The following is a 15,555-nucleotide window of genomic DNA, read 5'->3' as shown; positions in this document are numbered from 1 at the left end:
CGCCGACGGCCGAAGGGCCCCGCCCCGCCCCGCCCCGCCCCGCCCCGCCCCGCCCGGCCGAGGGGCTCCGCCGGCCCTGCGGCCCTCGCCTCGCCCCAGCCCAGCCGAGCCCAGCCCAGCGCAGCGCCGCCTCGTTGCGGCCCGGCCGGCAGGCAGCAGGTGCGTGTCTCCAGCGGCAGGGGGCCGCGGGCCGCCGCCCGCCCCGGAGCAGCAGCGCCCGGCGGAGGGCGGGGCGAGCGCCGGGCCGGCGGGGGGCGGGGACGAGGGAGGCGCCCGCGGGCCGGGCGGGGGGCGAGGCCCGGCCGTCGATGCGGGCGGCGGCCGCCCCCTGCCCGCCGCGGGGCGCCCCGGGGCTGCGGCGCGCGGGGCCGGCGGCGACGGCGACGGCGGCGGCTGCGCTGTCCGCGGAGCGGGACGGGACGGGACGGGACGGGGCCGGCCGCGCCCCCCGGCCGCCTCGCGCCAGCCGCCCCCCGGCAGCGGCCGCAGCGCTCCGTGCTCCCTGTCCTGCCGCTCGGTGCGCTGGCACGGGGAGCGGCGTCGCCGCCGTGCCGGGCCTGACGCCCGCCCCTTCCGCCGCCCGCGCTGTTCAAAGGAACGCGTTGGGCAAGCGCGGGCCGCGGCAGCTCGTCTCTGCCAGCCGAGCAGTCGCGTGCATCGACGACGAATCCTTGCAAATCCCCCCCCCTCCGGCGCTGGTTCCTGTTGAATCTCGAGGGGCAGGAACCTGCGCTGGCCCGCATTCTCCAGCGTGCAGGGGAAATCATCGGAGGGTGCAGTTATACTTCTGCTTGCCCTGTTAGAATTACGGGTTTGGAGGCAGAGATTTTCTTAGGCGTCGATGCTCGTTGTGCTCAGGCATTGCCTGCCTGTTCTGGGTGGATTGTCGCGGCTCATGTCCCCCGGTCTCATGCTCAAGGCTTGGCTGTTCAAAACCGTTCTCGACAAGGGTCGTAGAGGGGGGTGTACTTTCCAAGGCATAAGTTACAAGTAGATGCTCAACTCCTAAGGACTTCAAATCTGAGCTGAAAGATAGCAGGTGGTTCCAAATGGGGCAAGTGGTTCACCTGCAAACTGTTTTAGTAACTGTTTTAATTTTTTTCACATTCGTGCAGCCTGGCCGTTGTGGGCTGACTATTACCTGACCACTGTCAGCACCTTGTCACATTATTAATGAATCTGACCTGCTTTGTATTTATAATTCCACCATCCAGCAAAGCGTTACAGGAAATCAAAGTCTTAAAGCTGAACTGATTTAACCACAAGAGTAATTTAATTATATAGTCAGACTCACTGAATGTTTACGTATGCAGTTTCCTGTTTAGAATTGTTATACTCTACTTTTCAAAACCATGCAGTCATGATTCAGTTATGAAAAGAGAAACAGGCAACTGTGCAAATAATAAGGGCTGTGAGATCTGTGCTTGGATGGGAGGAAATGAGAAGGGTGACAGTGGAAATAAGTTAAAAAGGTAAGAGTAGATGCAGGACTTGTGGTGGTGTGTCTGTAGGTATTTCTGTTTTCTTGTTCCTGGTGTGTGCGTTTTGTTCTTGTAATGAGAAGTGTGGCTCTCTAACGTGGGTGTAAGAAAGGGACAAGAAAAAGGGGTAGGGGGAGAATGGAAGAAGTGGCTGTCACCAGATAGCACAACAAGCATGACTGAGAGCAACTGAGGACCTGCTAGGGGACTTTGCAGTGGATTTTACAGCACATAGGGCTGCTTAGCCATTTGTTTTACTTTTTTTTTTTTTTTTTTTTTTTTTCTCTCCCCTCTTGCAGCACGCAGGATAATCCTGCCTATGAGCCATAGGGCCCTCGTGACTCTGGCAGCTCCATCCTCTCTCATTCTGTCATTCAGAAGTAGTAAGAGTCAGGTAGAAGGAAGAGGGACACTGTTCTGAACAGCAAGCTCTTTCCTTAAATCTGCTTTTCTCTGTAGCGTCAGTAATTGCTCATTTTCAGCAGGGTGGTTTTAAAAGCTCCACACATGAGGGAAATGCAGTGATAAAAGTCCAATAGCCTAATACTGGACTAAACAGTACAGTGAGAAGGACTGTTACAGCAAGTTGTGATGAGGTTGACAACATTCTGGGATGTGTACTACAAATCAAACATTGCACTCACTGAATCTTTAGTCAACGATGTTCTTTTGCATGTTCTGCCTTTGACTACAGACCATGACAGAGCATTTCACCAAATGCGTCTTTCTGAACTACAGATAAAAAAACAATTTGTGTCAGTCGTTTTTGAAAAGAGAAATCTCATTCAACATTTTGAAACAAAAATGCCATTTGTTTTCATGTTTCTGAAGATAAATAGTCTTTAGCACTTTCTAAGGAACTCACTCCTCACTAAATGATTGATCTAATATCATTTGGATCTTTAGGAGAGTATGAGACTGGCAGAGAATCTCTCATAAGGTGTCTCTCAAGAAGAGTTACAGAAGCAACAGATAAAGTTAGCATGCCAGATGTAGTGATATGTTGACTGGTGTCCATTCCCAAAGCAAAATCTGGACTTATGTATCCCTGCTAAAGTGGTGGGAAATAATCTAGGTTTGTGCTGATGTCAGTGAGAATAAAATGTAGCTGCTTGTTGCGTGCTCAGACTCCTAACACTTTGCCAAGCACAGGGTGTTGAAAGAATGAAAAAATCCAGGTCAGCCTAAAACAATCCAGTTTACACTACTAAAAGAAAATAAAACAAACATTTATTTGTGCTCATCCAGCGAGTTGCAATAAGGAGATGGTGATAGAGAACAATGATCTGAAAAGTATCAGGGGATGCATTAAACCTTACTGAAATGCAGCAGGTGCTGTGGCTTATTTGTGAACCAGTATAATAGAGTTATGACACAGGAAAGCAATGTGTTCTAAAGGCTTGCTCAAGAAGCAGAGTCAGAAGTCAGACACACTACTTCCTTAGTCCTGCCATTGGAATGTAAAAACTCAGCCTGCAAAACCCCACTGCCATTATGTACCTCCTCCCACTCTGACACTCAATCCTTAGAAAACACTGAGTAATTAAGTTGAAAAATACGTTTGTGAGCTGTTGGAATACCTAAAACTGAATTTTAGGACTCAGTCGGGTGCTAACTTGGTGGTTGCTACTAATATACAAGAGTAGAGACTTTTGTGGGGATGGAATTTAGAAGATGGAAGCTCTCAGTCCTGTAGCCATAGTGCAATTCTGTCAGAAATGTATTACAGTTAGGCTCGCTTACGCTCTTCAACTTCTTTTAATAACCTTAGTGGCATTTGGAATGTAAAATAATGGAAATTGATCCCAGCAAAAGAGTGGTAAGCATAGACTAGAAGTATTTCTGAATAATACCTGTCTGCTTCTCAAGGAATGCAGTGGAACATCTATGCACAAATAAGGGTTATTCATTGGGAAACAAAAACAAAACAAAAACAAACAACAAAAAACAACTGAAAAATAAGTGTTGAGTTCAATATAGAGTTAGGGTGGAAGCAAAGAGTAGAAAATGAGAATGTTCTTCCTAAATTTTCCCTAAACTAAACAATTACTTAATCTAAATAAATGCTGTGTTTTGAAATTGACCTAAATTCGATTTTGTAATTTAATGGTAAACTTAAAAAAAAAAAAAAAAAAAAAAATCTTCTGAAACTGAAAGTTTTGTTTTTTTCCAGTAACCCAAAATGATCACAGTTTGTTCCTTAGTTTTTGATTATAGGTGGATGCCAACCAACGTTTTCCGTAGTTTTTGTTCAGAGTACTAAAAAATTGTGTATTTGTCACTTTTAATGAAACTCATACATTCAATATACTCAATCTGCTTAAAGTAAACATTTTGATACAAAGCAAAGTTGTTTAATTAGTCTGCATAGAGAAGATAGAAGCAGCTACATTTCCATGCCAAAACTGTGTTTTTCCTGTGTTTGCAGACTCATCAATCAAAATTGACAGCATGATTTTTAAGAGCTGCAGCTGACAACTTTTTGAATCCCATTTGTCTGATTTGCCTCTTAACTGCTTCAGTACCAGCAGGACAGCAATCTACACAAATTTATCTGCTCCCTTAGAGCAGAAGAACCTGGCATATTGGTCCTGGGTGTAGTGGAATGTCACCGCTTTTGAATATAGAAGTTGAATTATAAAGAGGAGTGGAAGATTCAAAATTCCCACATGTTCACATTTTGTTTAATGTTGTACCTATAGGATCGGTACACACCATCATGACTAGTCTGTGATCAGTATTCATTTCAGATTTCAAGCAGACCCATATTTGGTTGCATCTCATGTCTTCTTTTTCCCCTACAGGGTTGCTTGTACAGCAGCCAATTCCCATCCTAGCAGCATATCTGAAATTAATAGCCCTCTATCTACCCCCTTGTTGCACAGAAGGAGGAGGCTGCTTGGCAGACAATGATTTGTGGTTCTTTTGCAGGGCTGTAGTTTGTATCATCTTCATCACAACCTGCATGTTCAGAAACCTTCTTCTAATGGTGCGTTTGCTTTTTGTCTTGACTGCTTTGGCTCTGAGAACCCTTCATAATGACCGATTATGTTTTTCATTCGTCTTGGCTTTTCTTTTTCCTCCTCTCTTTACAGTAGCTTATTCAGGCACCCCATAGATCAGTACCAGTTTCAGAATCAAGAGGGAAATGATGCTGGAAACATATGCTTCTCTGTGAAAATTAGTTAAAGCAACAATCGTATTTCAGACATCCGTTTCAAAGCAGGTCACTTTCCCTTTTTTTCCCATTCATTACCTCATTTTCCATATTCCTGGCAGCTATTAAAGTGTCTATACTGAATCATACTGAGTTGCATCTGGCTATGATTCAGTATAGACACTTTAATAAACTAACTTCCTCTGATATGGCAAATCGGATCCTGGTTTACCTCCATCACATTTTGCAGGAGTATTTCTGTGTTTTCCAGATTTTCCCTCGTCCCAGTTCCTGTGAACGTGAGAAGGCACAGTTTCATGGGCTGTGAGTGAAGGAGGAGGGCATCCCCTGAGTCACTGAATGCTGCCCTGTCAGGCTGTCTGGGATGCTGCTTGCTTGTCTGGATCTCTAGCTGCTGGTTCAAACCAACGTGGCTGAAAGGAACTCCAGAGCTGTCTTTGCCTTTTGGCTAGGATCAATCCGTTAGATTAGAGTCTGATGCTCCCCTCTGTCAGGGACCTACATCACGCTCTAGCATGCCAATGTAATCTGTGATCTAGTAAGATTTGTTTCTCATTTACCTTCCCCTTCCCTCCCCGCCTTCATCTCATGTAGGCAGACAAAGCGAGTTGGCAGATAATTGACAAATATCCCTTTCTTTGTTTCCTTCTTAGGGCTTTTAAGCTACAGTGGTTTTGTCAAGGAAAACAAAATACAAATGTCTTCACACAGCTCTAAAAGTAATCTCAAGGCCAGCAGATAAACTGGTGTTCTCAAGGAATTTTCCCAGTTTTTACCAAATGTCTCTGTGCTCAACTCAAATCCTCCCTCGTTATCCTGTAGGAGTGGGCTTCACGTTGTTCATGTTGGGAGGGAAGTGAGACTTCTGCACTCCAATGAACATAGTCTGTACATCTGTTTCCCAAAAACAAAGATTGTCCCCCTTGCACCTCTTCTGTCATGTCTCTGTTCAGACTAGACTCACCCCTCCTTCCGTGCTTCCCTTCCACTTGACTGTTTTTGATCACAGTTTTTATTTATAGTGGTGTCCTGACAGGTACTTTAAAATTGCAGTTGGACATTTAATGTTAAATGAGTGAGTTACCAGGCAAGCAGTGACTCTGCTTCAGCTGTGGCGGTGATGTTTTTAAACTTTCTTCAACTTAGAGTCATTAAAAGTAGCAATAAAGGGGTTTGTTGAAGTTGTATGTCCCTTGGAAAGACTCAGCACATGCTAATTAGAGTGGTTTAGCAAAGAGATCAAGGCTGGTAAGTGTGTGGGAGGGGGCCCAGAGCAATAGTGGTGAGAGGAGTTGAAAATTGCAGGAAATGTTAATTATACAGCTTATTCCCTTCACCTTTCCCCTACCTTTGAAAACAAACCTCATTTTGAAGACGCTTGTGTAGGGTGTTGTTTAGGAATCAAATTCCCTTATGTCTTAATAACTGGTAATATACCAGAAATGTGAAATTGGTGTAGAATAAACAAAGAACTCATCTATGCAGCATTGTTGTAATTAGATCTGGAAATAAGAATTTGCATGCCTGTTGTGCCAGATCAGGGCCAATGCACAGCTTTGATTTTTTATTGTCTATATCCAGGTTCTGCAGAAGACGAGGGATATTTTTCCACTGACTCTTGTGATCTTTGGACCAAGTCTGTTCCTTGCTGTTGTTCCCCAAGGACTCACAGACAGGCAGTGCGCTCAGGGGGCTTTGCCACTTGGAGGCAGAATCAGAACGTGTAAGTACATTTACACGTGTCCCTGAACAAAGCTGGTAACACATAGATATTTGCATAGATGTTAAATTCTAATAAAAGGTGACAGGGAAGGGAAGGTATAAAATAGAAATAAGGTTATATGAGATGTGCAGTTATCAAATTCTTATTTTATAAATAAGAAGTACATATCCGTGTAGTTTGTGTTGCTAAGGGATTGTGCTATATTTGCCATTCAAAGAAGCAAAGCATTACAGTGCAGAAGCTGGTTCTTTTCTGGTTAGTCAAAGTGAAAAGCTATAGGCCTAGATGCTGGATAAGCTTGACAGCTCAATAAATACTCAAGCACTCAGAACCTAAAATATAGCTGATAGAAAAATTAGACTTACATAAAATCACTTGTGCTAGCTCTCACTGGCCACATGGAGAGGACGACACATACCTTCCTTTTTAGTAAGTGGTTGGTTTATTGATAATAAAGTTATTCTGAGAATTAGCAGTAACTGAACATGGTGAAACAGCTGTTTTTGCTGCACATTAACTACTTTGACCTGGGCAGTCGTGCTTCTCTCCCTGACCCAACCCTGGCTTTCTTGTAGCAGTTCCAGCAGCATCCTTGTCTTGCAGGAACTGTGTTGTGTTTTTGCTGTTGCCCATATTTATCCACTTGGTAGTGGTTTTTTTTGTTTGTTTGTTTGTTTTTTTCCTTATTTTGGACATTTTATAGCAAGTGTTCTAGTCTTGTGTAGTACTACCGATCTGTAAGAAGCATCGATTCATTGCAGGAAATGGTATATGAAATGGTAATCTTTATAGAAATCTTTTTTTTTTTTTCGCTTGTGAAATGAAACGAGCATTTTAGAAAGCACTGTATAGAGAAAACTTGCTAAAGGAATTTGGAGTGTACGGAATGTTGCTAGCTACCTCCTCTGAGGATTTGTTCAGCACTTTTTAATTAGAAAACCCCTGTCAGTAAAACAGGTCTGCCAGTTGTCACATACATTGAACAGTACGTTGTCTCCAAAGGTAGAAACTGTTTGACAAACAAGTAGAGTGTTGATCAACCTGGGAGTATCTATCTTCCGTCAAACTTGCTGAGATCGTTAATTATTCTTTGTTAGGGTAATTAAGTCATATGGAGGAATTAACTTCTATAACAAAGGATGTGCTCTGAGGCAGAGAGTGGGGAAACAACCATTTTTAGAGAGAACACTCAAGGCATATAACATGTTTTGATGGTATTGAGAAAGGTGAATGTGAATGGAAAACATACTCATTTGTTAAAAAAAAAAAAACACATTATAGTGAAATATTGACGTGCTCTAACATCTTTGAGTGTACAAGAAATCATGTGACCAAGACTGCACTCTGTAAATGTGCATTAACTGCAAGAATCAGTAAATCTTGTGTTTAGCTGTGACCAGGAAATCGGACTTCTATTTTTATTCTCCCTACTGCTAGTACAGTGAATGAAGTACATACCTCACGTAATGGCATCTTTCTCTGACAGTAGAAACCTTGAATAAAACACACAAAAGATTTCAGTGTTTGCAGCCCATGATATGAACAGTGCAAGCCCGTGTAGAAGTGTTTTAATTTTGTATAAATTGTTTATACAATTCTATTTGTTTCTATGTGTGCATGTACAAACATAGTAATTGGTCACATCCAGTAGAGCTTAGCTACAGCAAAGCCATCCTGCAAGCATACAGCACAAGACTGGTGAAATTAATTTTTTCGTCTTCAGTGACTTGCATGTCTGTGTGTCTTGCTATATGTTGCACAGAAATCATGGAATTGAGAAGGTTTGAGGAGGTAGATCAGTCAACCTTTCTTCCATTGTTTAAAATGAATCTGCCTCGAACTTAAACCACGTTTTGCTTGCCAAGATCATTCTCAAATAGTAGAAGTTCCCAGTGAGCGAGGTGATAGGGTTTAGCCCAGATCTTTGTACTTGTGTATCATACAGGTAGAAGATTGAAAAAGGGAATATATCTATATGCAAATCACCCTTCCACTTTAGTAGCAAACCGGTTTTAGGTATAAACGTGGGCTGACCAGCATGCAAAAACTTTCCACTGAAAAATATCCCTGGATGTTCATTTATTTTTGTTTAGCTTGGGTTGGTTTTAAGTTTTTCACTCTATTACAGTATGTTTTGCACCACCAGTAAGGACACCCAGAGTTTACTATTGATGTTTATTGAACCATTCATATCAAATAAATACTTTTGGGAGTCCGACCACAGAAGGGAAAAGCATTCCTTTGAGAGGGGAAAAATCAGAAATCTGTATCAGAAGAAAAGATAGATATCAGAAAGAAAATTTGTTTCAATTTTAAACATCTAAGGAGAAGGAGTGATTTCAAGAGGAGTGACTGAAATGTGGACACAACAGGGTGGGAGTTCTAGTTTGGGGTGTACACAGCAAAGTTCACAGCTTGGGTTGAGTTGCTCTGGGATTCGTTAACCCTTTGAACTATGCAGCCTCCTAGATGAAATGATTCCTTGGTGCAGTTCCAAGGCAAACTATGAAGCCAGTCATCTAATCTTTTGCACTTGGAACAGTTCCTATCTCTGTTCAGTGCTTACTGTCTAGATAGATTGTAGTGCACAGGGTCTCATTAATATATCATTTAGAATTGAAAACCTACTCAATTTCATTTTGAAATAATTTGCATGTTATACTTTTTTCTTCCAATTCATGTACTGATTTCACTGACATGAGAGGAAGTCATGCAATTATTCTTGAGTAGCAGCTGAACAGATATTAAAGATCCTGTTTAAGACCGCACATAGGATTATTCTGGGGTCTAGGACCATAAGGAACAGAGCACTCTTAACTTCACAGAGTGGGGGAGTCGAAGACCCTCAGTACTTGCCTGGGCCATTCAACTGATTGCTTCTGTTCCATTACTTTAAGTTTGTGACAAAGCCATTAGCTTAAATGGGGACTCTCACTCACTGGAAGGTAGTGCAGAGATCAGCAGCAGGAAGCCAAAAGGGAGTGAACAGAATTTTTTAGTGTTCTGGCAATTTACTTCACCAAATGCAAATGATACACAATTACTTTCTCATTCCTCTGTTTCACTCTCCCATGTTGATCTCCTTCCTGGGTGCTGACGTTTTTCTTCTACCCTGTCTTTGCTAAATTTTTCTGGTAAATCAACCCACAAACTGCCTGTGTTACAGGTGGAGGACTCCTGAAGGTCACAGGGACCTGCATAATCTGGGTTATCAGTATCCCAGTGCCTTTTTCCAGGGTGCTGGCGTTTCTCCCCATCATGGTCACTTAGGTCTAGCTCATCATTCCAGCCTCTCTTGCTAGGATGCTGATGTTTATGCATCAGATACCCTCTCCCTGGATGCTGTCTTTTGGATAACCCATTCAAGTAAGTCAGACGTGCACTAGAGATGTCCGCATGTTGGTCCCACGGCGACCTTCTGCCAGGATGCTGTCGCTTTTTCAGCTCCAGATAGCTGGCAAGGTCATCTTCTACCTCCCTTTTCCCTGGATGCTGCCTCTTCTGAATGTCCCCATAAGATGCTTCTTCCTTGACATCTCTTTTTCCAGGATGCTGTCTCTTTTCCAGGTCACTTATGTATCTTTTTCCGGGGTGTTGTCTTTTGGAAAGCCATTCTGGCAGAGGGGCATTTAATCCTGTCCAAGGGAAGAATAATGTTAATGAACCTCCATAATCCTCTCTAAAGAAATGTGAATTTGTGGAGTTCTACAGTGCAGATTATAATCTGTTGCTCATTATACCCATTTATTTGCACTGGTAACTGTGTTGTCTTGAATTTGATTACTCTAGATGGTCTCTGTCAAAACAATTCTGGCACTTTTTTTTTTTTTTTTTTTTTTTTTCCAAGGGTAGATTGATATATTAGGAACTAGGTGCAAACCAAGTGGGAAGACATGCAGTGACAAAGGGTAATGTGTTGGTTGATTTAGACTTCGCAGAAGCAAGTCAGATTCAGGTAAAGGTGTAGCAGGGTGAATAAAAGATGCTGGGTAGACGGAAGAAATCAGCTGCAGTAACTGGGAGCAGGGAGGGTTGGATACAGCATGAGATAGAGAAAGGGCAGGGTTGAAACACAGGTAGAAGCAGGAATGTGGACATTTGAATGCTAGCTCAGTATTTCCAACAGCCATAAGTATCTCTTACTTATTCTTAAGCTCTGCTTAGTGTTTCATGCCTTAGATTGACATGGCCAGCTCTCAGCATTCATGTGAGGAGGGAGGAATTCCTTTTCTATGGGGCCCTTAGGGCCAGCTCCTCTGCCCGCTCTGTGCTTTTTGTTGGTGGCAGGCCCCTATGTGCTGCTATAGTCTCCAAGTGTGATCTGCTTCCACTGCTGTGACTGGTGGGAGCAGAGCATCTGCAAGCTGTCAGGAGGGGAATGGCACTAGGACAGCCTCTGCATTCCCAGCCACACATGGAAAAGCCCACCTCTGTTGGGGTGTAGAAGCCAGAAGGTTGAGGTAGAAGGTGAACGGGAGCACTCCCACCTGCAATTAGCATTAAATACAGGGTCCAAAACTGCAGAATGTCCTCCCATATGTCCTCTTGGAGCTTTCCTAGAAAAGTACTTGACAGACAGGCAGATGTTTTGTGACAGGCTTCTACCTTTTCTATGCAGCATCTTACTCAGTGATGGTGTGGCATTGCCTAAGGTAGGAGGTAGTAGAGAAGAAAGCGCCTTTTGAGAAGTGTGCCAGTATATTACAGCAGATGGGCTATCCCTCCCTTTACCTTAGTTGGAGTAATAAATATATACATTAGAATCTGGGAAGTAAATACATTGGATCTAATAATCTCAGCCAAGAAATACACCAGCATTACCAAAGGGATGTACCCAGTATTACATATACCTTTATTCATCTCTTCTTTCTTTTCAGCTTTCTTGAGGACAGACTGAAGGATGAAGCTTTCAGATCTCTGCAGGATGTTATCCAGGGGACTTCTTCCCATGTTCTCACTTGCTTCTGGAAGGGGCTGCCCCCCATTGAGGCAAACACCAGACAAGGTCAGGCAGAGGAGTAGCAGTGGCAGCTGGATAGACAGCATTGTGAGACAGGAGTTCCTGCAACTTCCATGGGAGAGAGAACAACAGGGGAGGAGGATGGAGCAAAAGAATTCTAGCAATAATAGCCATATTGCCAGACACTGAAAAAGAACTACGGCATTGTTGTAGGGATTGAAGTCTCATATGAAGGTCCCTCTTGATTTCTGTTACAGACCTCTCAGTTTATTTTATATTCTTCAGAGAATCTGTAAATTCTTCATAATTGAGACCAAGTACTCATTCATTTTTTTTCTGGCAGTATAAATATGAGCATTTCAAACACCTAACTTCATGATACACAGATGATCTGGAAAACCAGTGATCTTGCTCTGCCTTTTGCCAAGAGGCAAAAATAATTTCCCTATTGAACCTTGTATTAACTGTTGTCCTACATGAGGTACACACATGTAAACCTGCACTAACAATCTCCAACAGGCAATTTCTTTTGCCAAGGGTTTATTTTAAAATAATGTGGTTTACAACACTTCCATTCCACCTTCAGTTAAAGTCCAACTTTAACAGCCAGGCTTTAAATATCTATTTCTATATATTTAAGGTACTTGTGTGTTTTTGCATTTGCCCATATAAGAAGATAGCTGTGCTATCTTCTGTTAGTTAGGGAGGTTCCTTGCATTGTGAAAGCAGCTAACATCTTTTGCAGAGACAATAATAACTGTATCCTCTATTACCACTTGCCTAGATAGCAAGTGTTTTTCTGTTTCTACCAGCTAGCACTGGAATTTCTAAAGCACTTGCCACTGATTTATTTTCCAGTAAGCAGACTTCCTTCAATAGAATGGAATATATCTTTAATATTACTATAGCAATCATTTAGCTTAGTTACATCCTCAGAACATAAAAGAAATACACAATGTTAACAAGTTCTATGCATTTTTAAAATAGATGAGTATATTATCATATTGGCAGGTTTCTATCACCTCTGGTAATGTCCTTGGATAACAGCCCTAAGAATATCACATAGGCTATTTGGCTTAGAACAATTTTTAGAAGGAAAGTTAGAATCAGCTAAAAGGAAATGATTTGATAACTTACCTGGTTTGTAGTTTCAGATTTTTGCTAGGTGCATCTGGCAAGAGATTGCAAACAGCTTTAAAGGATTGAACACATCTGAGCTTCAAAGTTGCCCTTTTTCTGCTACAGACACATGCAGTATCCAATAAAACTGTTGCTAAGTTCTCTTTGGACGGCTTGTGTCGCCGTACTTATACTGTACTGCCTCTGGACCCTTTATGCAAATAGCTGTGAGGTAATGTAGGTGATGTGTTGTTGCTTTTTTTTTTTTTTTTTTTTTTTTTTTTTTTTTTTTACTGATGTCAGAGATCTGCATTTTGAATGCACTTTAAAACTGTGATGGTTATTTGCTGACTTCCTTATATCTTTACTGGACCTGAATGGAAAAACCTGCTGTTTTTTCCATTCTCCAAAGAGACTGTATTGAATTTTATGTAAACCATCAGAGAGAAAAAGGAGATGTGTTTTTTTTTTTCTTTTTTTCTGCTTAATAAAAAAATAAAAAGAAGCTTGTGTATCTTCTATTAAACAAATACTATGGAATAAATGCAAAGAGAGGTAATTTATCAAGGTAAGGAAGAAAATTTTAAAATGTAATTGATTACATTTAAATAAGTTTATACAATGGGTTCTTTTTCTGAATAACACTGAACAGTTTCTGTCTTAGAATTCCATATTTTCTTGGCATAGATTTTCCATAAACAGTATGCTAGAATACAGATACGTAGTGTTAGATATTAAAACATGGCCAGGACACTGGCATTTTAGTACCTCTCTAGGGTGCTGTGCCACAGCCTGAGACACAAGGCATTTTGGCGATACTCTTAAAAGCACTGCACGTAAAAGTGGATCCATTATACTTATAGGTAATGTGGGTCTTCACGTGGCCTGTAAGATTGCCTCTGCTGCTACTCCAGTTAGTTTTAAGTTGACTCTTGCTAGCCTATGGAGCAAATTCATGCAGGGCGTGTTTGATGCATAAAGAAGCAGTAAAAATCTCCAAATCTCTCTTTCCTTTCTGTTGTCCGGGATTTGTAGCTCTTGCACCATTTCAGCTATATTTTGGGCAACAAATACTGGGCATAGGTGAAGAAAGGCACCATTTTACATCTGAACAGATAATGAAAATACTCCATAAAATTAAAAACGGATGAAGTTAGTTGTTTTGTTATCAAAGTGACTTACTACCCATCTGAATTTAACAGAAAATGGTCATCTTGTGGAGCTTTTCCCCCTACCCCATTCAACTTTATGTGATGGACCAGAAAATACACAAGAGCCTTGTTATCAGTTCTTTGTGAAATAAAAGCTGACGTTCTTGGAGTGACTGTAGTGGAATGCAGCTATTACCTCAACCTTCTGCCCTGAGAATGTCATCTCTTGAATTTTGTCTTAATATCTCAGGAAGAATGTATCAAAAATTGTATATAGATGTGCCTTTTGATATTAATTACCCTGTTGTAATTTGAGAGTAGTCATGGATGTCAGTGTACTTGTTCCAGATTTGCTGAAGGGTTAGAGTTTGGGGCTCATGGCATTTTAACTGTATCTCTAACGATTATATCGAAAATGGAATCTATTTTACTTTTTTGGATTTCTGTGGGAGCCAAATTTTTCCTTCAATTTTACTATGGCTAGCCTTAGAATTTGTCTCTCTCTGATTTGTAATGATTCATATATTGAATTGAGTTTAAAAAAATCCTCCTGCCCTTTGAAGCATTGCTCTTGAAAAAAGATAGATGGGAAAAACAGAAGTTTAAATAGCTGAAACACTTTCATATATACAAAGCCATATAGAAATATTAATTCAAGGAACAGCTAAGAATCTGATATTAAAAATAGCCTCCCATATGAATGTATTTCATCTTAGCACTGAGTGAATGAGTCAGATTTCACTTGTCTGTGGTACAGCAGTTTCATTGCTGTGGTACAGCAGTTGACATACTGAATCTCTTGGCTACCAAGAAATGATAGGATTGCTAAGACTTGTACTTTGGAAGAGTGCAATTTAATAAATCTTCACTTGACACATATCTCCAGTGTGAGAATCTGTACAAAGCCTGAGTTGGAAATAATTCTTAGCATGCAGTTCTCCCTCCAGTCTGAAGTTAATTCGGACAGCATAGAATGCTTGCATGTGTAGCTCAAGCTTAGGTACAGCAGGAGCTGTTCCTCGCAGAGACCTTTTACTGATTCTCTTAATGCACATGCAGCAATTAGGCATGCATGTGCATGGTCTAATGCACGAGATGCACTCATTGCCCAGTCTGCCACCTTATCCTAGGTTATTTTCTTTGTAAGACTGTCCACCCATCGAAAACCAGTGTCCCCTCAATTTCTGTGGACAAGCTGACAGGTCTTGTTCTCCATTATAGTATTTCTACCACAATCAAATACTAATGCCATAGATTTGGGAGCTGCTATTGCATCAGTCACTGTGAGCCTCATAAGGAGTGACATTCACTTTGCACTAGCTGCCTGGCATTTCCTGGGTGTAATAACTCCTTATGGTGTCTTATGATACCATACCTGAGTTTAAAAAATTAATTTACTGGGCTATAAATTAAAGTGGGCATAGATGGAATGAGAACTGCATTTTTAAATATTTATTTCAAAAAGTGAAACAGTACAGTAAAGTTGTTAAGAATTCTGTTGTTAGCTCCCTACAAGGCTTTCTTAATAAGCTGTTAAGCCAAGCATGCCTTCTAAATTGAAAAAAAAACCATAAATTACAACACGGATGTTTTTGTCATGTGTTTGAAGGCTTCAGTAATTCTGAATAGTTTTTTAATCTCACTTTGTTACAGTTTTTTCTTCACTTAATCACGTTTTCTCTGTGCTTTTTAACATAAAAGATTTGGAACGAATTAAGCATTGTGACTAGCATCTGTCACATACGAGTTTATTCTTGCTGTCTCTTCCCCAAGGCAAGAAGAGTGTGATGTAAATTGGCTTGTTTGTCAGGATTTTTTAAAAAACAGTTTGCATGAATAGCTAGGTTCACACATACTAATATATATATGAAGAAGGAAGGCCAAAAATTTATCTTGCCCTTGGAGCAAAAGGTGGGGTTTGTACCAACTATGTTCCAATGGAG

At 41.4% G+C, this 15,555-nt stretch overlaps 2 protein-coding genes across 4 annotated transcripts in view; one reads left to right on the top strand and one right to left on the bottom strand.

Annotated features, from left to right (window-relative positions):
- The first annotated feature begins 142 nt into the window (after positions 1 to 142).
- The window catches only part of TMCC1 (transmembrane and coiled-coil domain family 1), a 131,195-nt gene continuing 115,782 nt past the window's right edge, over positions 143 to 15,555 (top strand). For 2 of the 3 annotated variants that reach the window (XM_032194016.1, XM_032194019.1), the window contains exon 1: positions 6,253 to 6,382. The gene's annotated coding sequence lies outside the window, so the exon portion shown is untranslated. Of the gene's footprint in view, positions 160 to 6,252; positions 6,383 to 15,555 lie in introns of those variants that run through there. The other variant, XM_032194017.1, reaches the window with a different exon arrangement.
- Positions 9,169 to 12,620, bottom strand: TRH (thyrotropin releasing hormone). Its single transcript, XM_032194024.1, has 3 exons — positions 12,480 to 12,620; positions 11,233 to 11,450; positions 9,169 to 10,017 (listed from the first exon to the last, which is right to left on the bottom strand). Exons 2-3 carry the CDS (start codon positions 11,426 to 11,428, stop codon positions 9,431 to 9,433), a joined length of 783 nt encoding a protein of 260 aa, XP_032049915.1. The 5' UTR covers positions 11,429 to 11,450; positions 12,480 to 12,620; the 3' UTR covers positions 9,169 to 9,430.

The sequence above is a fragment of the Aythya fuligula genome, chromosome 10 (genome assembly GCF_009819795.1).
Source record: "Aythya fuligula isolate bAytFul2 chromosome 10, bAytFul2.pri, whole genome shotgun sequence".
NCBI lineage: Eukaryota > Metazoa > Chordata > Aves > Anseriformes > Anatidae > Aythya > Aythya fuligula.
This window is presented reverse-complemented; position numbering and strand designations above follow the sequence as displayed.

Excerpts from the sequence above, each read along its gene's own strand:
- TRH (XM_032194024.1), bottom strand. The coding sequence starts at position 11,428 with ATGCTGTCTATCCAGCTGCCACTGCTACTCCTCTGCCTGACCTTGTCT. Across the intron at positions 10,018-11,232 it reads GAAAGAAGAGATGAATAAAG|GATTAAATGCCCCTCTGCCA; the intron begins GTATATGTAATA and ends TCCCTTGGACAG.